This window comes from Triturus cristatus, chromosome 3_2 (genome assembly GCF_964204655.1).
Source record: "Triturus cristatus chromosome 3_2, aTriCri1.1, whole genome shotgun sequence".
In the NCBI taxonomy this organism is placed as follows: Eukaryota; Metazoa; Chordata; class Amphibia; order Caudata; family Salamandridae; genus Triturus; species Triturus cristatus.
In genome coordinates this window covers 824,719,291-824,737,480 of record NC_140584.1, presented here as the reverse complement: position 1 = coordinate 824,737,480, position 18,190 = coordinate 824,719,291, and the positions used below count along the sequence as shown (strand labels likewise).

Sequence of the window (18,190 nt, the reverse complement as noted above, 5' to 3'; positions counted from 1 at the left end):
TTATCAGACCTTTCAGCCTTTCTTCACGTACCTAATCAGCCTTCTTTATTCAAGGCTGCCATTGTGATGAATTTCATAAATAGGTTTACATATATGTTCCTTCTTGCTCCTTTTATTGTGTCACAGATGGGCCTTTATTTGGTCCTTACCTTTTTGATGTGAGCACCATTTGTGCCTATGCACAGTTGCACCCTGAGAGATTTGACCCTCAAGATAGTTTTTCTCATTTGCCATCACTTCTGCATGGTGTGTGAGTGAACTGCAGGTGTTACCTGTACATTTGCCATATATCACTGTTTCAGCCCACAAGTTGGTGCTTCAGATGTAAGGATCTTTTCTTCTGAAAGTCGGGCCGTGTTTTCATGTGGGACAGTATGACACACTCCCAGCATTTTTCTCTTTGCCACATCCTTTATTCTGCATTTATAGGACTAAGGAGCATAGGTTGGAGATCAACTCTGTTGGATTTGTGGTGTAAAGAAAGGAAAGATAGTTCACACACTGAAGTCATTGGGGTGTATTGTCATGTGCATTAAACTGTGCTATGCAGGCAAAGAAGGAGCATCCTGAGAGCCTTTGGCTCCTTCCACCAGGGTGAAGGCCACAAATAGGGCATTCACCTGTTGGACATCTGAAAAGCGGGTACAAGGGTGTCTGTCCACACCTTCACCAGGTATTATCCTATTGACTCTCAAGTCCAGCATGAAGGGTCATTTCACACACTTGGTCCTGTAGTACTTCCTGGTGTGAATCCATTCCTCAGATCCACTACCTGAGGGGGGTATTGCTTTGGCGTTGATTCCAAAAGTGAGAAATTCACAGTTAAAAGTATCCATCAGAAGAACAAGTTATTTATCTTCAGCAATGTACATTATAAGGTCCCAGGTTAGACTGTGGAAGCTGTCAACATCTTAATTTGTCGGTCACTCTGCATCTAGATTGCAGAAATAATCTATTCATAAACTGACGTCAGAACACAGGGTTGGTGCTTATATGCAGCTTTGAGTCATTACTACTTGAGATGGGACTGAGCCGACAAAGAGTTGAAAGGTGTTATCGACTGGTATGCAGGAGCTCTTTTAGAAAGCTTTTTGGATTTAATCTGGTGCTTGGGAGGATTCAAAAGTTGTGAAATGTATAGTTAAATAAAATATCAACCAGAAAGAGTGTTACTGAAGGTTAGTAACTTGCTCATCAAGCTGCTGTGTTGCTGGTGTAACTCTTACAGAATAACTTGAGAAAAAAATCTTGTTTATCAAAACATTATTGCGAACCAAGACACAAAACAGCTCAATAGCTTAACTGCTATTTCAGGTTGTTGAACAGATACAGACGCCGCCTAGAGGAGGCAATAAATAGACCATTTTACTCTGCAGGTAATGTTAGTGTATGTACTTTTTACAGTTGCTACAACCAAAAGGATCAACTTGTTAGAATTTCCCTGCTTTTTTATTGCTTTTGGAAGATACCACTATAAGATAACTTAACATACACCATACGTTTCTAATTGGGGTTATGCACTCAAATTAACTATTAACATTTTGTGTAGTCATCATTGTTGCAGTTACCAACAAAAAGAGCTGACTATGCACAACACCTCAAAGTGCTGGCACTTCCACTAGGGTTTCTTAGGTTAGTAGGCACCAAAAGTTTTTCCATCATTAAATGTGCTGAAAGGGGAAAGAAGGGAATTTTTATTAAAATTTTACATTTACAGTGGCGGCCATTTTGATGTAAACATTATACGTGTATTTGGTGTTATGCATGTTAGAAACAATAGGATTTGAGTAAAATACAAGTAACAAACGCCTATACTCTTCCAAAAGTTTGTGAGTGTTTATGAAGCACCTAAGTTGATGTCATTTGAAATCAGTGCATGGCCTTAAGATATTTATAATGAATTATTATTACTTACATACATTGTTTCAGTAATGTCATGGTTTCTTGGGATCAAGGGACAGTCTCCCGAAATGTGTAGAAGTTTGTTTCATGAACACCACGCCACACAGTGAACATTAGTTTTTGAATCATTTAAATTGAATTGAGAACTGAATAATGAAAGATTATTGAAGATATAACACAAAGAAAACAATTAATACAATTCCAGAAGGCATGCCTGAATTATTCAGGTTTCTGAGGTGTGTCAATTTATGGTTTTGTGTCTATAAAAGGTACACAGATAAGGTCACAGCACCCAGATACTGATGAGTTTTTCTTTTGAATGCATGTGTGCAAAAGTTTACAGTGATCACAAAACCAGCTTCCAAAATTCGCCATATATTGGTGTGTTGCAATCCCAAGTATGTAGACTATTGATGTGCGACATTTGAAATTTCGCACAGTTTTAACACATTTGCATAATATTGATGAGCAACATTTTCACATTTTTAGTATGTTGGAATGTGATAAAATGTTAAATGAAGAACTTAACAGGTAACATTTTCGTATTTGTAGTGTGTGGATGACCCAAAATGCTGGTGTGGAACACTTCCATATTGGTAGGATGCTGATGTGTGAAGGTCTTATGTTTAACGAATGCTGCAGCATTCTTAGGTCTGCAATAGCTGATGTTTCCATGTTTGCAGAATCTGATATGCCATATGTAAGTGGGTCGAAAATGCAGCTGTGCAGTCTGCTGATTTGTGGCATTTCCATAGTTGCAGTATTTTGATATGTGACATCACCACGCCTGTAGTATGCTGATTGGCCAGAGTCTGTATTTGCATGATGTTGTTGAGCAATATTCTCCAGTTTGCAGAGTAGGGTATGGGACAGTTCCATACTATGTATGTGTTTTATATTAAGTGCAGAAAATGCCTGATGCAGCCCCACCTAAAGACTAATCGGTTAACAGTTACGCTGCGGCCCAGTAGAACTGGCCAACCTAAAATAACCAAATCTCTTGAGAATTGGTAGCTGATGCATTCAAGTCCCATTACTGAGAATCCACAAGCCACCAGAGGGTTCCCATACAAGAGAAAAGCATTGTCAAATCCAATACCTCTTGCCTTTTGATATTTTTGTTTCACATCTGCAAAAAGAAAAAAAAGGAACAGCATTGACAAAAACAATAAAGTGTGTCTACACATGCATGCATTATCATACATGCACATATGTGTCATGACACAGAGACCATTTTTATAATTTGCCGTTCCCAAATGGCAAATGCAAATTATTGTAAACTTTTAAATAAATGTGCACAAAACGCATGAAAGTGGAAGGAGCATCCGGTAGCAAACACTGCATCTGCTGGTCCCTTCAAAAAAACGGAAAATAAAATTCATCTTTAAAAAATAAAATGTCCAGAAGCGAGGGGGATCAATGGATGAGTGGACTAGGGAACTGTCATGGGTGTCAGCAATAAGGAAGGTAGGGGGGCAATAGAGGAGCGCAATGAGAAGATATAATATTAAATACAAAAACAGCTGGACGAAAAGGGGTGGGGTAAGCAAAGGAAAAGCTGGGAGGAGAGAACAAAATGTAGAGACCACAGGGGAGGGAAGCAGCACACAAGGCTTCCATATAGTGATTGTCTCATCCCTGTATGTACGTAGCAGAAGGATGAAAGTCAACCAGTCAAAAGAATTGTAAAGAAAGCATGCTCCAGGAGAGGGGCAAACACAAGAAGAGGTGCAAACACAAGAAGAGGATCGAATAAGAAGCAAGCAAATAAGATTGACAAGAAAATCCACCAATGGTTATCAGTGGGCTAACCCAAAGCCTATTGTAAGTATTGGTCTTGTCCTCATTTGTCTTCGACAACAGACAGCTAGGTGAACCCTAAAACATTGGTGCCTCAAGCATAAGGCAATATAATAAGGTGCAATATGAACACAGTTATCTGAACTGATGGTTTTAGTTCTTTTAACCGATTTATTTAACATATGTTAGTATAATGAGATTGCAAATGCATGTATTTTGTATTGTATTCTTTGGTGGTTGGTGACATATTGTTTCAAGCGGCTAGGACACCTTGCAGGTGTCTTGTGGTACTGTGTAGGAAATGCATTATTTGGACACTCAACAAAAGTGTCTTTCTGCATTTGGAACAGCTGCATTCTAACAGTGGGCGGGTGGTCTTTGTTCACACTATGGCTGACATGTTGCTTCCTCCATCCAGGTGCCAAGTTACCATGAGCTACCGAAACAGTTCACAAGTGCCCTGGAAGCTCTCCAGAGGGAGCCCCTACAGAGCGTACAGGTCTATGAGGTGAGTGAACAGACATGCACACCCTTGTTTCCATTGGTCATGTGATTTCGTTTGACGATTCATTCTTCTTCCACTTGACTATCCATGCATGCCCAGGATGTTAATAGGCAACTATCTTCCTCATTCTGCAGGACGTATCACCTGATCAGCCCACCCAGGATCCTGTGGGGCGTCCTATTGTGCACCAGTCTGGCATCAAGCAGGCCACTGGGGAGGCGGTGTATGTTGATGACATGCGAACGGAGGATGGAGAGCTCTTTCTAGCTTTTGTAACCAGCTCACGGGCTCATGCCAAGATTGTGTAAGTGCACCATATGAAGGAATTGGGGGCCAGGGTCATTCATGTAGAGTCTTTTGCAAAATGATTCACTTTCAAGCAGTGGCTGCTAAAGGCTGCATGCTGCATATTGTTTCCCTTGTACTATTTTTAATATGCCTTTTCCCTTGATTACCCTACACCTTCGTGTGTGTAGCTTTCTGCATCTTTTAATGTATTTTAAATGAATATTCATATTCTAAATTAATATTGCCAGTAATCAATCACTCATTATTTCTTTACCTTGTTTTAGAAAAAGGCTAGATGTCTTAAGCTGTTGTCTCAGTTCTATTGAGTTCAACGTTGATTCCCACAACAAATGTTGGGCTGCTGCTAGTTTGTGTAGAGCACACATCCCTCACTACTACAGCCTCTGAGCACAGTGAGCTGCCTGAAGTATGTGTTGACACGTATTTCTAGGCTGTCTAGCATGTGTGTTCCTGCACTGATCTGAGTTGTGCACAGAGGAGACTGGTGTGTGGGAGTGGTGTGTGGCATGTTGTTTCGGTGGCTTTTGTGCACTGTATGTGGTTTATGTGTAGATGTAGTGTGCATGCGTGGTGTGAATGTTCAGAGGGCCCTTGTCTGTTCAGTGAAGCTGACTGCAGAGATCAGCTCGGGAATGCGGCTTGTGCAATGGACAACATTCGTGATGATCGCAACAACCAGGGCAGTGGTTGCACAGGAGGCGGGAAAACAAACTTACTGCTTGGGAATTAGAGACCTCTAAGTATGGTGGTGGAAGGCAGACCTCCAGCAGTGAGGAAAGGGGGATTTGGAATTTACAGCAACATATGCCAAAGACTAGTTCAAACAGGAGGTACATGGAGAGGGTTATGGCAGTAGACCAGTGCTTCTGAATTTGATTTTCAAAAAACCTGGTTAGTCCCTATTCCTTGCCACTATGATGGAACTGTCCCACTTACAGCATCATTCCACAGTGCAGGTTAATACTAGATGTGAAGCTATAGTAGCAATGCTCCCAGAGTGTTTTTTCCCTGCTGCGGTAATATCACCTCATTATAAGATCTGCATGTGGGAATAGGGACTAACATGACAATACTGCACGTCTCCCTCGTTCTAAGCTACGAAACTCGAAATCATGTGTTTCAACACCCCTGCACAAATTTCACGACGTTTTACCTGGCTAAATTTGTGTGCTAAAACCTGTGAGTTCACTGCAACATTTTGGTGCATCTTGTCTTGACAATTTGGGCGGAAAATCCCAGTTACGCCCAAGTCGACTTTACAAGATCACTCGAAACAAGTGCTTGTGACTTCGCTTTTTCTTTTGGATGTACCTTTTCTAGCTTCAAGTTCACTTGGTCTGTCAAAATGTATCTGCAACATAGTAAAGAAAAACAAATACATAAATAACAATCTATTGAATTTATCAGTATGGCAGTACTATTACAACACAAGTGAATTCTTCTAAGCTGCACTGTTTACTAGCATCTCACAATCTCTTGTGAATCCCTCGCAGAGCCATTCGATTTAGACATCTTACACTGCGTCTTCTATATGATGGTTTTGGTACAGCGCATTGATGGAACACTTTCATTTTAATCTAAGGTCAATGGATACAGCTGAGGCTCTTGCACTGCCCGGAGTGGTTGATATTATAACAGCTCTGAATGTTCCTGGGATCCAAGAATTCAACTCTGAGAGTGGGAAAGAGATGCTGTTTGCAGGAGATGAGGTATGGTAATGTAACACAGAGCAGAGAGGCTCATGCGGCACTAGAGAAAAAACAAATAACATTTGTGGGAAGTAACAAAGGGAATATAGAGATCAGGCTTTCACCATATACACCTCAGTAGTTTGTTATACTGATTTTTACTTTGGCCTAGCATGAAAACACACTTCAGTGATCTGAAGAGCCAGCCTTACTCAGAGTCAATGAGACTATGATTTTGGACAGTTGTGATGTGTGTCACCGCACACTAAGTCGTTCCTCAAGAGTGGGTGCTCTACTTTCCTGGATTAATTATACCAAAAACCAAACGCAAATCAAATAGATAAAAAAATAAGATCCATTCATAAGATTCAGCAGCATTATTCCGAGGTGTACTGAGTCCAAAACTATCAGTGTGTTACAGCCAACGTGTTTCGTCTTAGTAAACAGGAGGGACTTCTTCAGGGCTGTCATAAAACAACACCAAAGAAAACATGCTCACAAACACAGCCTAAAAATAATTTTGATCTTTAAAAGTGCCACATGGCACAACTTTAAAATGAACACCCTTAAAGGCATATCGCCATTAGAGTGAAATACCACAATGTATGACACAAATAATGCGAAATGAATCATCTAACAACAGGCAATGCTTGATAAAAGTTCATATATGCATTGCATTCCTTCCCAAACCCCAAAAAATGAAAATAACATATTACATTAAATAACAATAATATAAAGAGGTTGGCATACTTCTTGATTCACAATCGCAAAATTTCATATTACATTAATCCAATTTTTCTACCATTGCTTTCTTTGGAATTTCATTTCGTACACGTCTCTTTCGTACCTGACTCTTTTCATAACAACCTCCACAACAGGAGTCCTTGTACACTGTCTGCCTAAAGACATTGAGCCTCTGAAAGCAATAGTCAAAGACATTGTTTGTTATTATTTCAGAGACTCCTGTTGTTGGAGGTTAATATCGAAATTTACCAATCTTTTGTGAAATGTGAACATTATTTGTTTGAAAAAGCGGCAGGTACGAAACGTTGGGGAAGTGGTCCTCTTTTTATATTGATAACAATTTTTGGCGTCAAACAACATTTGTTCATATTTTTTAGTGGCCTTCCTATCAATCTGTTTGGTGATGCTTCAGACCCTCGTCAATTGAAATTAATTGACAGCATTATTACATGACTGGTGTATTAGATGAGAGTCTAACACCTTTCTATTTTAAGAATGCTGAATTATTTTTGGCAGGGTTTATGGGTATGAGAAAATGCATTCCAATTTTTTTTTTAAACTAACATGTGCCTGCTACATGTCATTAAGTTGGCGTCCTCCTAACTTGTTTCACATGAGTAGAGTGGACATGTCTTATCGCACGTGCACATAGTACGACAACAGAAATTCCGTCAGGTCTCTATGTTTTTTAAGCATCCCCTGACTCTTTAGTGCAGAAGTCCAGTACCTCTTAGGTGGAGGACTTTTTAACGACAATGCAGTATTGTGCTTACAAGGAGCCTTCTGAAGGCCACTAATTACCTCAGTAGGATCTCTTAGAGTGAGTAGCTTAAGACGAGTCCGTAACTTGAATCAAGAATTTGCAAAGCAAGAGTCAGGAACAGAGCAGGCACTAAGTGAATGTGCAGGCTCTCGACTGGAAGTGAGTGTAGGCTGTTACTTTATTTTAGAGACAGCACAGCGCCCATACTCATAAGCAGTGCACCATAGTCTCCAGGAGTGCTGTCCAGCACATAACAATGAATCACAGGACTTTGATTTTGTGAAAAGATGGGTCTCTAAATTAGTTTCACTTATTGAGGACAAGGAGGAGCATGTTGCTGTTAGAATTCTGGCCTCTATATTGAGCACTCAAGAATCAAAGACCTTGTTTAGATTCCTACAAATCTAAATCTTTGTGTATTTTCATATGTTCAAGGTACTGTGTGTGGGGCAGATCATCTGCGCTCTGGTGGCGGACACACCAGAGCTCGCCAAGCGAGCCGCGGCAAAAGTGAAGATCATCTACGAAAACCTGGAACCAGTAATCATTACCATAGAGGTCAGAGAGCAACTAATAAACCTTTTTTTCTGCAAATATAGTGTGCATGAAGAGTGCTCAATGAAAACACTGGAAAGTACATCCATTCCGCATAGACACATTTCCATCGCCCTATAGTATTGTGCTCCCTTGAGTGGTCACCTCAGCTGGAATGGGAGTGGAGTCTCCCCAGTAGGGCAGGCAAATAGCCTGACACGGACTTGAGGGGGACAATTTATGACCTTTTTAGCACTTTGTAAGGTGATGTTAGCGCCTGGATACCCTCCTGGGTGAGACACTGTAGATAGTCTCAACATTTTCTAATGCTCCATCTCAGGCTACAAATTTCAACCACTGTCAGATAACGAAAATATTTTTAGTGACTGTGATTGGGACCGCTTCTTGGAAGTTGCAAGTGTTGTAGAGGCCCAAGCTGGATGACTCACCCTTATCTGTGCAACCAGTGTGACAAGGTCAGCGGGTGTCCAGATCATGCTCCAATCAAACAGGTTGTGCTTGATTGACTGACTTAATTTTTTTGAACTCCTGCTTTACTAATGGAATTCAGGGGTAAACCAGGGGTACTGCAAACTTCGCAAAATTCCTTGTGAATTGGGCCCTCTGTGTTTACTAAAGGACCAATCATGCAGTTCACTGTTATTTCATTTGTGTATTTACAGAAGAGTCCAAACACACCACTGAGAGTAATGTAGCTAAAAAAAATAGAAATGAAAAAAATGGCTGTTGAAAAGGATGCAAAAAATGCAGCTTCAGCCATGTAGCATTTTTGGGAAAACAGGAGGATACCGTGTGAAGGTGGTCCTTCTTTCAGCTATGTATCGTAAACTGCATAAATGGCCCTGAGGTGTCAATTTAATTCACCTCTTTTTCTACGTAACTATCAACCATGTGTTTACACCTTTGTATAACCCGCTCTGAATGAAACATAAAAAAAATGCAGATTTGGATGTCGTGTGGTTAATTTAATACTGAGGTTTCGCCTTCAACCTGATGAGAATGTGCCTTCACCTGTGTGGGCGCGCTGTAGCCCAAAAACCTTGCACCTCATTAAGCACACCGATTTTTGGATAAGCTGGGGATGGTGTTAACCTCAATTTCATGAGGAAAAGTGTCCCTGGATAAGGTTCAGAAAAACCATTACAAAATACAGGCCATCTCGCCAGCACTGTTTCGGCAACATGGACACTCCATTCCCCAACTGCCTTTCCGCCTGGAGCCTCTGAAAGTTCCTTTCCACGCCAGGAGGCGCTTCAAAAGCGGCTCAGGGCTCCCTCGGCACGGGAGCCCATCACTGCCATCTTGCCAGCACTGTTTGGGCCACACGGTGACCCCATTCCCCACCTGCCTTTGCGGCCGGAGCCACCGACGTTCCTTTTTGCGCCAGGAGGTGCTTCAAAAGCGGCTCAGGGCTCCCGCAGCGCGGGAGCCTATCATTGCCATCTCGCCAGCACTGTTTGGGCCACACGGGGACTCATCCCGCACCTACCTTTGTGGCCAGAGCCGCCAACATTCCTTTCCGCGCCAGGAGGCGCTTCAAAATTGGCTCAGGGCTCCCGCCGCACGGGCCAAGGGCGGGCCCATCTGCGCCCGTCAGCGACAGGAAGAGGCAGGGCAGGGCCACCCCCCTTGGCTTTATCTTTCTTTGTTGGTTTGCAGGTAAGACTTCTTGAACTAAGTTCCTTCTAATGGCATTCGTCTCCTTCCTTTCCCTGGAGGTGGCATCTACCAAAGTACTCTGACGAACTCAATCTAGCTACCCGACAATAACTGCTCCTGATTACACCAGGACAAAAAGGGAACACTCCTTGTGGGATCACTAGTCTTTTTCTGATCATCTGAATATTTGTGACTTTAATTTTCATACTGCAAGGGTGTGGGGTTTACTTGTGACATTTAATCTTCACATGAACATTGAAGACCTAATTATTAAACTGCCTGCCTACATTTGGACTATTATGTGAGTCCTAGTAGGGTGGCGAGTGTAGCATAGCCACGTGATTGTTGGCCATTAAAACCCACCTTGTTCCCCTGTTGTTCCACTTACCATCTGGGCCATTCTTAACTATTTTTATATCTGATTGCATTAATTTGGGACAGCTCTAGGTTGATTCCATTGGGGTGGCTGTGGCATAGGCTGGTTCAGGCTGAATAATGGGGAAGCGTACCTGTCCTTTGAAGCCCTATGCTACCCCCTTATCCTCATTGCCACCAAGTTCAATTGATAGCATGTTACAGAGGGGTGGTCAATACAGAAATAGAGCTCACTGAGAGGCGTTTGTCACTAACTCCTTATTCATGCATTCAAGTGTCTGACTTATGTACTTAGCAAACTGACACCCCAGCCCCTTTAGCTGAACCACCCTCACCCCCACTCCAAGAAGTTGCACCTAAAAAAGTAGCACGAAAGGGGAGAAATACCACCAGTATTCCAAAGAACGGGAAGCGTAAACAAGTACTTGGGGTGAGAGCTAAAAGAAAGAAAATTAGTGAGGACCCATCATCTAGTGCAGAGGATTGCGAGAAGTCTGATTCAAATGCAAGTTGTTCCCCGCCTACTAGACTAGACATTGATTATCCTACCTGGGCATTGAATCTGTTGACTGACCTACAGTTCCAACTCAGAGCCATTGTAAGGGAAGAACTCGCCCCCTACTCAATCGTATAGATAAAGTGGTAACAATGGGGGAAAGTTGGCAAGCAAATTCCAACACAAGTACTACCCATGTAGCAGTAAGGGGGAATGATTTTGGCTGCCAGGTGGACCCTCTAAACCTGATATCTCCGGACGTGTTGGGTGTGCAGAGCAACATAGACCACACCACAACCCAAGAGATAAGGAACCCAACTGTCAACAACCACCAGGCAGGCACGAGTTCCAACCATGAGGCCAGGAGGAAAATTGTAGTACCCCAAAAGAGGGGCATGGATAAAAGCAGCCCCCTCTACATGGGCCCACAGAGACTGTGAGTAGGTTGGTGAGGGACAAACACATTGCTGGTAGGCCTGAAGTAGTGAACTTACCGACCATAAATTTACCCTCTTCCCTGTACGTAGACATATTGACAGGAGTTCCCGTAATCAAAAATGACCAGAGGGAAACACAACTGGATCTTAGGAACAAATGCCTGTTCTGGTTAGTGAGGCACAGGCAGTTTGACTATGACAGGGCTGGGGAAATCCTAATGGTCAGTAGAGTTGGCTGGATGGGAATCTGATGAAAAACAATACAAGGGGACTGTGCAGTTATAAACTTTAAAAATCCCCAAATCGTGGGTAGCCTACTCAACCAGAAAACATGCCACCAGGAGCCACTCACAGGGATTAGGCCCTTTCCACTGGACTTTTTTTTACACTCACTACCAAACGCCATCTAGGGCCCACATTACCCCAGAAGTATGTAGATGGCCACTAAGCATTCAACTGTGGGCAGTTGGGATGCCCCCCCGACCCTTTATTATTTAACATACCAGTAAACAATAGATTTGGGGTTCTGGAGGAGGTAGATTGACAAGTAGTGGCTCTGACTCCAGACCAGGGATCTGTAACGCAGTGGTCGGAAACAGAAATGGAAGATCATAGCGGGAATTATCTCACCCAAACAAGATGCCCTGGGCTAGGGGCAAAAGGCAAGGACCACCGATTAGAAACACCCGAGACCATTGGCCTAGAAGGAGCAGGGGTACAATCGCCAAGAGCACTTTTTGCCCAATTACCTGCTCCCTTGAGTAAAAAAAACGAGATAAGGCTTGTCTAAGAGGTCACTAGATAACCAGCTTACTACCCAAATGAGGGACATTCAAACTTCTAACATCAATACACTAGAGTGTATTTTTAGAAAGAGTACGTAAAGCAACACGATGAGAGTCTTATCCTGGAATGTTGCTGGAGTCAAACGCAAACTGTCCTGCCCAGACTGGGGGCTTCTTGTGGACAAATACGATGTATGCATGTTCCAGGAAACCTGGGCCCGGTAAGACCCTCTGAGGGTGGGTTTTGCTGCATTCAATGTCCCTGCTACCTCGGGGGGAGGGGTAGACCATCGGGGGGTTTAACCATTTGGGTAGGCTCGTATCTGGTCTGCAGAGCCGAACAGTTGACTACCCCGTCAAATGACATCCAGTGTGTAGTACTTACCTTTTCCTCAAAGATAAAAATTGCCTTTATCAATATTTACTCTCGGCCTGTTAGCCTTAGTCAGGAATCTGTGACATTAGACCAACTGAGCCTCTTTATTCCCACTGTTGATCAAAGCATATGGTTGATTGTAGGGGTTATTTCAACTGCCAATTTGAGCCACTAGCTGATCTAAGTAACACCCAGCGAGGAACATCTTCAATGGCTGATACCAGATCCACAAATTCAACCTATTAAAGCTTGGTCTCTGTTGGCACTCCAGATTAATTGCACTAATTAACTCACTCCCTAAGAGCATGCAATGGCTGCACAAAATCGGATATCCCGGGGCAGCTAACTTTGAACAGATTAGGTCAATCGTCCCTGTTGGATTACATTTTAGTGGAGACTAGGCTATGGCAAAGGGTTCGTGATTTTGCTGTTGTGATGTGGCAGGAGAGTGATTACAACGCTTTGACCATGGAATTGGAGATGCCGAATCTGGGTCATTTTAATTTTAAGGCAACCCGTACATCTCAGGACAGTGGATTAATACTTTCAAATAATAGAAGGAAAATAAGGTGGGGTTTAATTAAACAATCACCTGACAAGATGGCCACAGTATATCAATCAGTAATCCCGATTTTAATAGAAATGTGGGAGGCGACAATTGCAGAGGGTACTCCATTAACCACTGTGAGGGTTGCAAAACTGCACGCAGAATTAACATCCAAATTGGTAGATGTATTTTATCGAGTGGTACCTTATAGGGCGAAAAGATGGCCTAAACGATCTTGGTGCAATGCTAAATGCCGAAAAGCCAAACGGGCTCTGCTTGAAGCCATTAAAGCAAAGGACAAGCATCGAACTAAACTGAATCGGGTGCTGTATAAAGACAGCATCCAGCAAGCAAAAAAAGAGCTGGGAATTGGACAGATGGGAGGCCCTTAAATCTGCCTTATTCAATATAGACATGCAGGCTTTCTGGACCATAGTTAGCTCAGGTGATACCGAAGGGAAGACAGCCATTGAGCCGAATATAGCATCTGAAGCATGGGAGACTCACTTGTAGGCTCTATACAGCACCAAGGAAGCTGTGGGCCATAATTTTTACTAGCTTCGCCCAGGAGGCGGCCCCAGGGATTACCATGTGTGAAGTGCTAAATGCACTTAGCAAGCTTCCCTTCGACAAAGCGCCGGGTCTGGACAAACTACAGGGGGACCTTTATCGGGGGAACAAAAATATGGGCACCTTACCTATGAGTCTTATTTAATGCTATTATGAATGGCATGGAGCTCCCTGATACCTGGCTTGGGGCAGAAATTATCCCAGTCCTTAAAAAGGGCTCACCTCTTCCACCCACTAACTACAGGCCGATGAGTTTGATCGACGTTACCCAGAAATTGTTTGCACAGGTTCTTCTAGACCGCCTTCAGGCGTGGATGGAAGAACAAGAGATCTTGAGCCCTTACCAAGCCGGATTCAGAAAAAACACCTCTACCATCGACCAGATATTCAGACTTCAACTTCTCTTCTGGAAAACAGCGACAATAGAGGGTGGCAGCCTCTACCTAATATTTGTGGATCTGTAGTCGGCTTTTGATCTCGAGCCCAGGGCCAAATTATGGGGTGTACTTAGAGATCTGGTGATCCCTCCATCTCCTTAGCATGATGAGACTGCATGAAGGTAATTTTGCTCAAGTGAGGTATGGAAAATGTGGTGAATTAACACCCCGCTTTCCGGTCAACAAAGGGGATGGCAGGGGTGCGTGCTCGCACCCTCTTTATTTTGTTTATTCATTAATGCACTGGTTGACCAACTCAGGAAGGTTAAGGATAGTGATGCCCCTAAGATAGCGTCTGGGAAGGTTACGGCAATGATGTTTGCTGACAGCACTCTTTTACTTTCAAAGTCACCTATGGGAATCCAGCGGATCCTCAATAGCTTTGTGGCCTTCTGTAAAACCAGGGGGTTGGAGATTAATATACAGAAGACCAAATTTATGGTCTTCAATCCTGCCAACAACTCTAGCTCTAAACCCTGTTTGAATGGCACTATGCTTGAAAGAGTGTCAGACTTTGACTACTTAGGTGTCACCTTGACAGAAAACCTGTAGTGGGGGGTGCAAATGGCTAAAGCAAGCCTTAAGCTTGCTCAGACCATAGGAAGAATTGCAAAAATGTACAGAACTTCCATCCCCAAACCAGCTGAGATTTAGAAAGTGCAAGCAAGGGGTGTTACATTATATGGGTCAGAATTATGGGGCATTGCACCGCTAGTAGCCTAAACAAGGTAAAGAAGAATTACAAGAAGCAGTTGTTAGGTCTCCCCCATAGAACTCCCCTCACCCCCCTATGCCTGGACCTGGGCATTAGGCCCACTGGGGAAGAGATTGGCCTTAGACCCATAACTTTCTAGCGTAGATTGTAGGTGACCCCGGAACTGGCCGCCTATTGGTCTGAGCTCAAAGAGCTATTGAGTTTCCCGGGTATCAGCAAAATACCTTGGTTTGTATACATAAAGGATGTCTGTAACAGGTTGGGCAAAGCAGGCTTATGGAGTAATCCTGAAGAATCATGCCTTTTAATCTCTCTGTCAGAATTGGTAAAATCCTTCAGGAGGCACAAATTTGCTGACATCCAGGAAAGCTCATCCTCCGGCCGTTTAACAGACATATTCTTAAAAATCAAGGACGAGTACATTATGGAATCTTTCCTGGATGATATTCAACCAATTCTGGCAAGGAAATTATATGTACAGTTCAGATTTGGGACTCTACCGCTCTGTGCCTTTTTGAATAAATGGTCCAAAACTCTATTTGGAGGGTGTCTTGCCTGTAATTATAAGGAAGAGAATGAGTTACATGGCTTTTTTTTTTTGCTCTCCTGGCTATAAATTACCTAGACAGCGCTAGCTTATTCAACTCTGTAGGAATCTAGGCTCCGTACACTGTGCAGAGGCATTTAAAGTTCTAAAGCATGCCACTCATGCCCCTATTGTCTGTGCCGTATCTCATTTTTGAATTCCAATGTGGCGTGTACGTTGGATTTTTTTAAACCAGCCATTAAGGCCCTAGAAACTTGCATTGTTTGTATTCTTTTTTTATCTTTGTATCTATTCCTTTCTTTTTTAAAGTTTTAATGAGAATATCTTTTTATGAAATACGTTTTTAAACCTCTGACTGCACTGTACTATACATGTTCCTGTCCCAGTGATTCTCAGGCAGTTTGATTTGGGAGGATCGAGATATGATTTGTCTAGGCTTATCCCCTGAAGATTCCAAAATGCATTTTATTATCGCCAAATGTGTCCAACTGTATAGTTTTTTATTGGGACATTTTTTAGCATATTTTCCTCTCTATGAATTAATTTTATGGTTATGTATTATTTATAGTTTACTTGTGTATACTCCCTCTGGAGAAATGTTATGATTATGTACTTTTATGGTCCATGAGACCGAAATAAAGTGATGGAATGGAATGGAAAATACAGGCAAAAGGACGGTCTCAATAAGTGAGTTCTAGGGCCAGATTTGGGGAAACCATGAAGGTTGATTACAAAAATTCAAAGGTACAATACAGATGCAGCAATAAATTGCCATGAAGGCTCTCAAACAGAGTACAGAATAATAGGCAACTCCGGTTAGAGCGGTGATGGATATCCCGTCTGCCAAAATACAAATCCCATTGGATATAAAGGGATTTATATTTCAGCGGATGGGATATGCGAAACTTTTGTGAAGGAGTAACCCGTCCATCAAGATCTAAATCAGGCTCTAAGTCCCAAATGTGCAGCAAAGTCAGTAAGAAATCGGACAGTATCCATAGTAGCATAAGAAAGTCAACTGGCTCACCCCCAAAGTCAGGGGTTTATATACAGTTTTCTTGCATGGAAGAACATTAATTTTGCAAACTCATCGTGGTGTGAGCAAAAGAATACACTTACGGCAAATCAGAACATAAGAATTAATAAGCGTCACATATCCAAATGCCTTAGCACTAGCTCACTACATGAACATCTGTTCAGCTCATCTGAGTCATCCAGAGGTATCGGAACAAACTAGTTACATGAACAAGTGTGAACCAATATGAATGAACATAATGCAGCGTGCAAGCATAAGACTCTTGATACTTTTATTGCAACAGTAAGCCTAAACTAGAGCTAGACTTCCTGAAGAACAGGGCCAGGTGGGAATAAATATGATGTGATTGCTGTGCTGTGCGCAGCTGAGTACTGCCGAGAAAAAACATTATTATGAGCAGCAATTTTAAAGGAAGATGACATTGATGCGTAATTGAGGCCTAGATAGATAGCCAGAAAAACACACTTTAGAACACCATAGAAAGTTTGTTTAAACTATAATAGTATTATTTCAGTGGATGCATATGAAATCAGGTGTAGATTAATATTTTTCATACTTTTAAAGATACACGTTTTAATTAATACATAAAAGTACCCTCACCTGCCTACTTTCAGAGATGTTGGTGAACTGCTTGGGTAATGTGACAATTTTTACATCACAGGGAGCTCTAAAACGAAATACAGTGGAGTACTTATCCAGAAAATATGTATTGCTGGAAATTGATTCCTATCCCACTAAGACTATCCTCTAGCTTCACAGAGACTAATCGGAAGTTAATTTGAACAGTTGTTGATTTCATACAGAATTGTATACAGCTGTGTAAATTTGTATTTGTCAGAAAGCTGTCTGCACAAAGTTTGTTCCCCACTTGTTCTGGTAGTAGTAGGGAAGGTGTGATTAGATTTGCTAATGTTTGGAACACTTGAACAGCATTTATGAAAATTTACCCAAGTCCCATTTTAGACTAATTGAGCAGTTTGTGTACTCCTTGTGTTGAACAGTGTATGCACATTATGGATCTTTCCATCATCATCTTTATATAAAGCCCCTGTGGGCTACTCTTGCTAGCCTTGCTTCCATACAGAGGACATGCAGCCTCCATCTTATTCTGCAAATTCTGCAACAATAACTTCTGTCATTGCAGCATACTAAAATAATGTTTTCTTATCCCTCTACCGCAGGAGGCTATTCAGCACAAATCCTTCTACAAGCCAGACAGACAGCTGGAAGAGGGTAACGTGGAGGAAGCATTTGGCAAAGCTGATCAGATACTTGAGGGTAAGAGTTTGGCACAATTGCTAGAGAGAACTCAGTGAGGTTCATGAGACCTGGAATGATTTTTGTCAAATGCTACTGTTTACAATCGAAAACCTAGGTACTAAATAAGAGAGGGATTTCCTTATTGACAATGCGTTCATAAAGTTGCAATCCAGATATTTTTGCTAGTACAATATGAGTCCTATTTCTCAAGAGTTTTTCTTTAGCATTTATACCCTTAAAAGGCAAAGACATGCATGAATTCGCAGAGTGGTTTGTAGGGGAAATAGTGGATTTTATGATAGACCTCTCCTGCTGAGAGACTGGTCTAGCTTTGCAAGAGTGTGTCACATGTCAGGCATCCTTTAAATGTCTGACTCCCTCAGCCAAACCAGTCTTTTTTCTCTTGCGATATCGCATGATTTGGCCCACAGGCTAGAGATCATTTGGCTTTTTTCGAAGATTTCTGGAAGAAGTGAGCATGTTGGGCACATGAGGCGTGCTTGACTATAAGAAAGAATATGTAAAAGAAAACATTGGACCAACCTTCAACCCCCTTCATTTTCTTGCAACATCCATGCCGTGAAGGCTGACTGTCTTTCCGTAACAGACAGACCTTTTATATTGTGTATGTGTACTGCATGCATGTAACATCTACCAACAAACTCCCCTAAGATACTGAAGACA

At 42.2% G+C, this 18,190-nt stretch overlaps 1 protein-coding gene across 3 annotated transcripts in view; it reads left to right on the top strand.

The window, feature by feature from the left end:
- Window positions 1-18,190, top strand: part of LOC146858231 (aldehyde oxidase-like) — a 623,555-nt gene that overhangs the window by 398,967 nt on the left and 206,398 nt on the right. For all 3 annotated transcript variants that reach the window (XM_085649038.1, XM_085649037.1, XM_085649036.1), the window contains exons 16-20: window positions 4,121-4,210; window positions 4,342-4,511; window positions 6,099-6,225; window positions 8,147-8,269; window positions 17,428-17,524. In XM_085649038.1, the coding sequence (XP_085505164.1) occupies window positions 4,121-4,210; window positions 4,342-4,511; window positions 6,099-6,225; window positions 8,147-8,269; window positions 17,428-17,524 (607 nt within the window). The remainder of the gene's footprint in view (window positions 1-4,120; window positions 4,211-4,341; window positions 4,512-6,098; window positions 6,226-8,146; window positions 8,270-17,427; window positions 17,525-18,190) is intronic.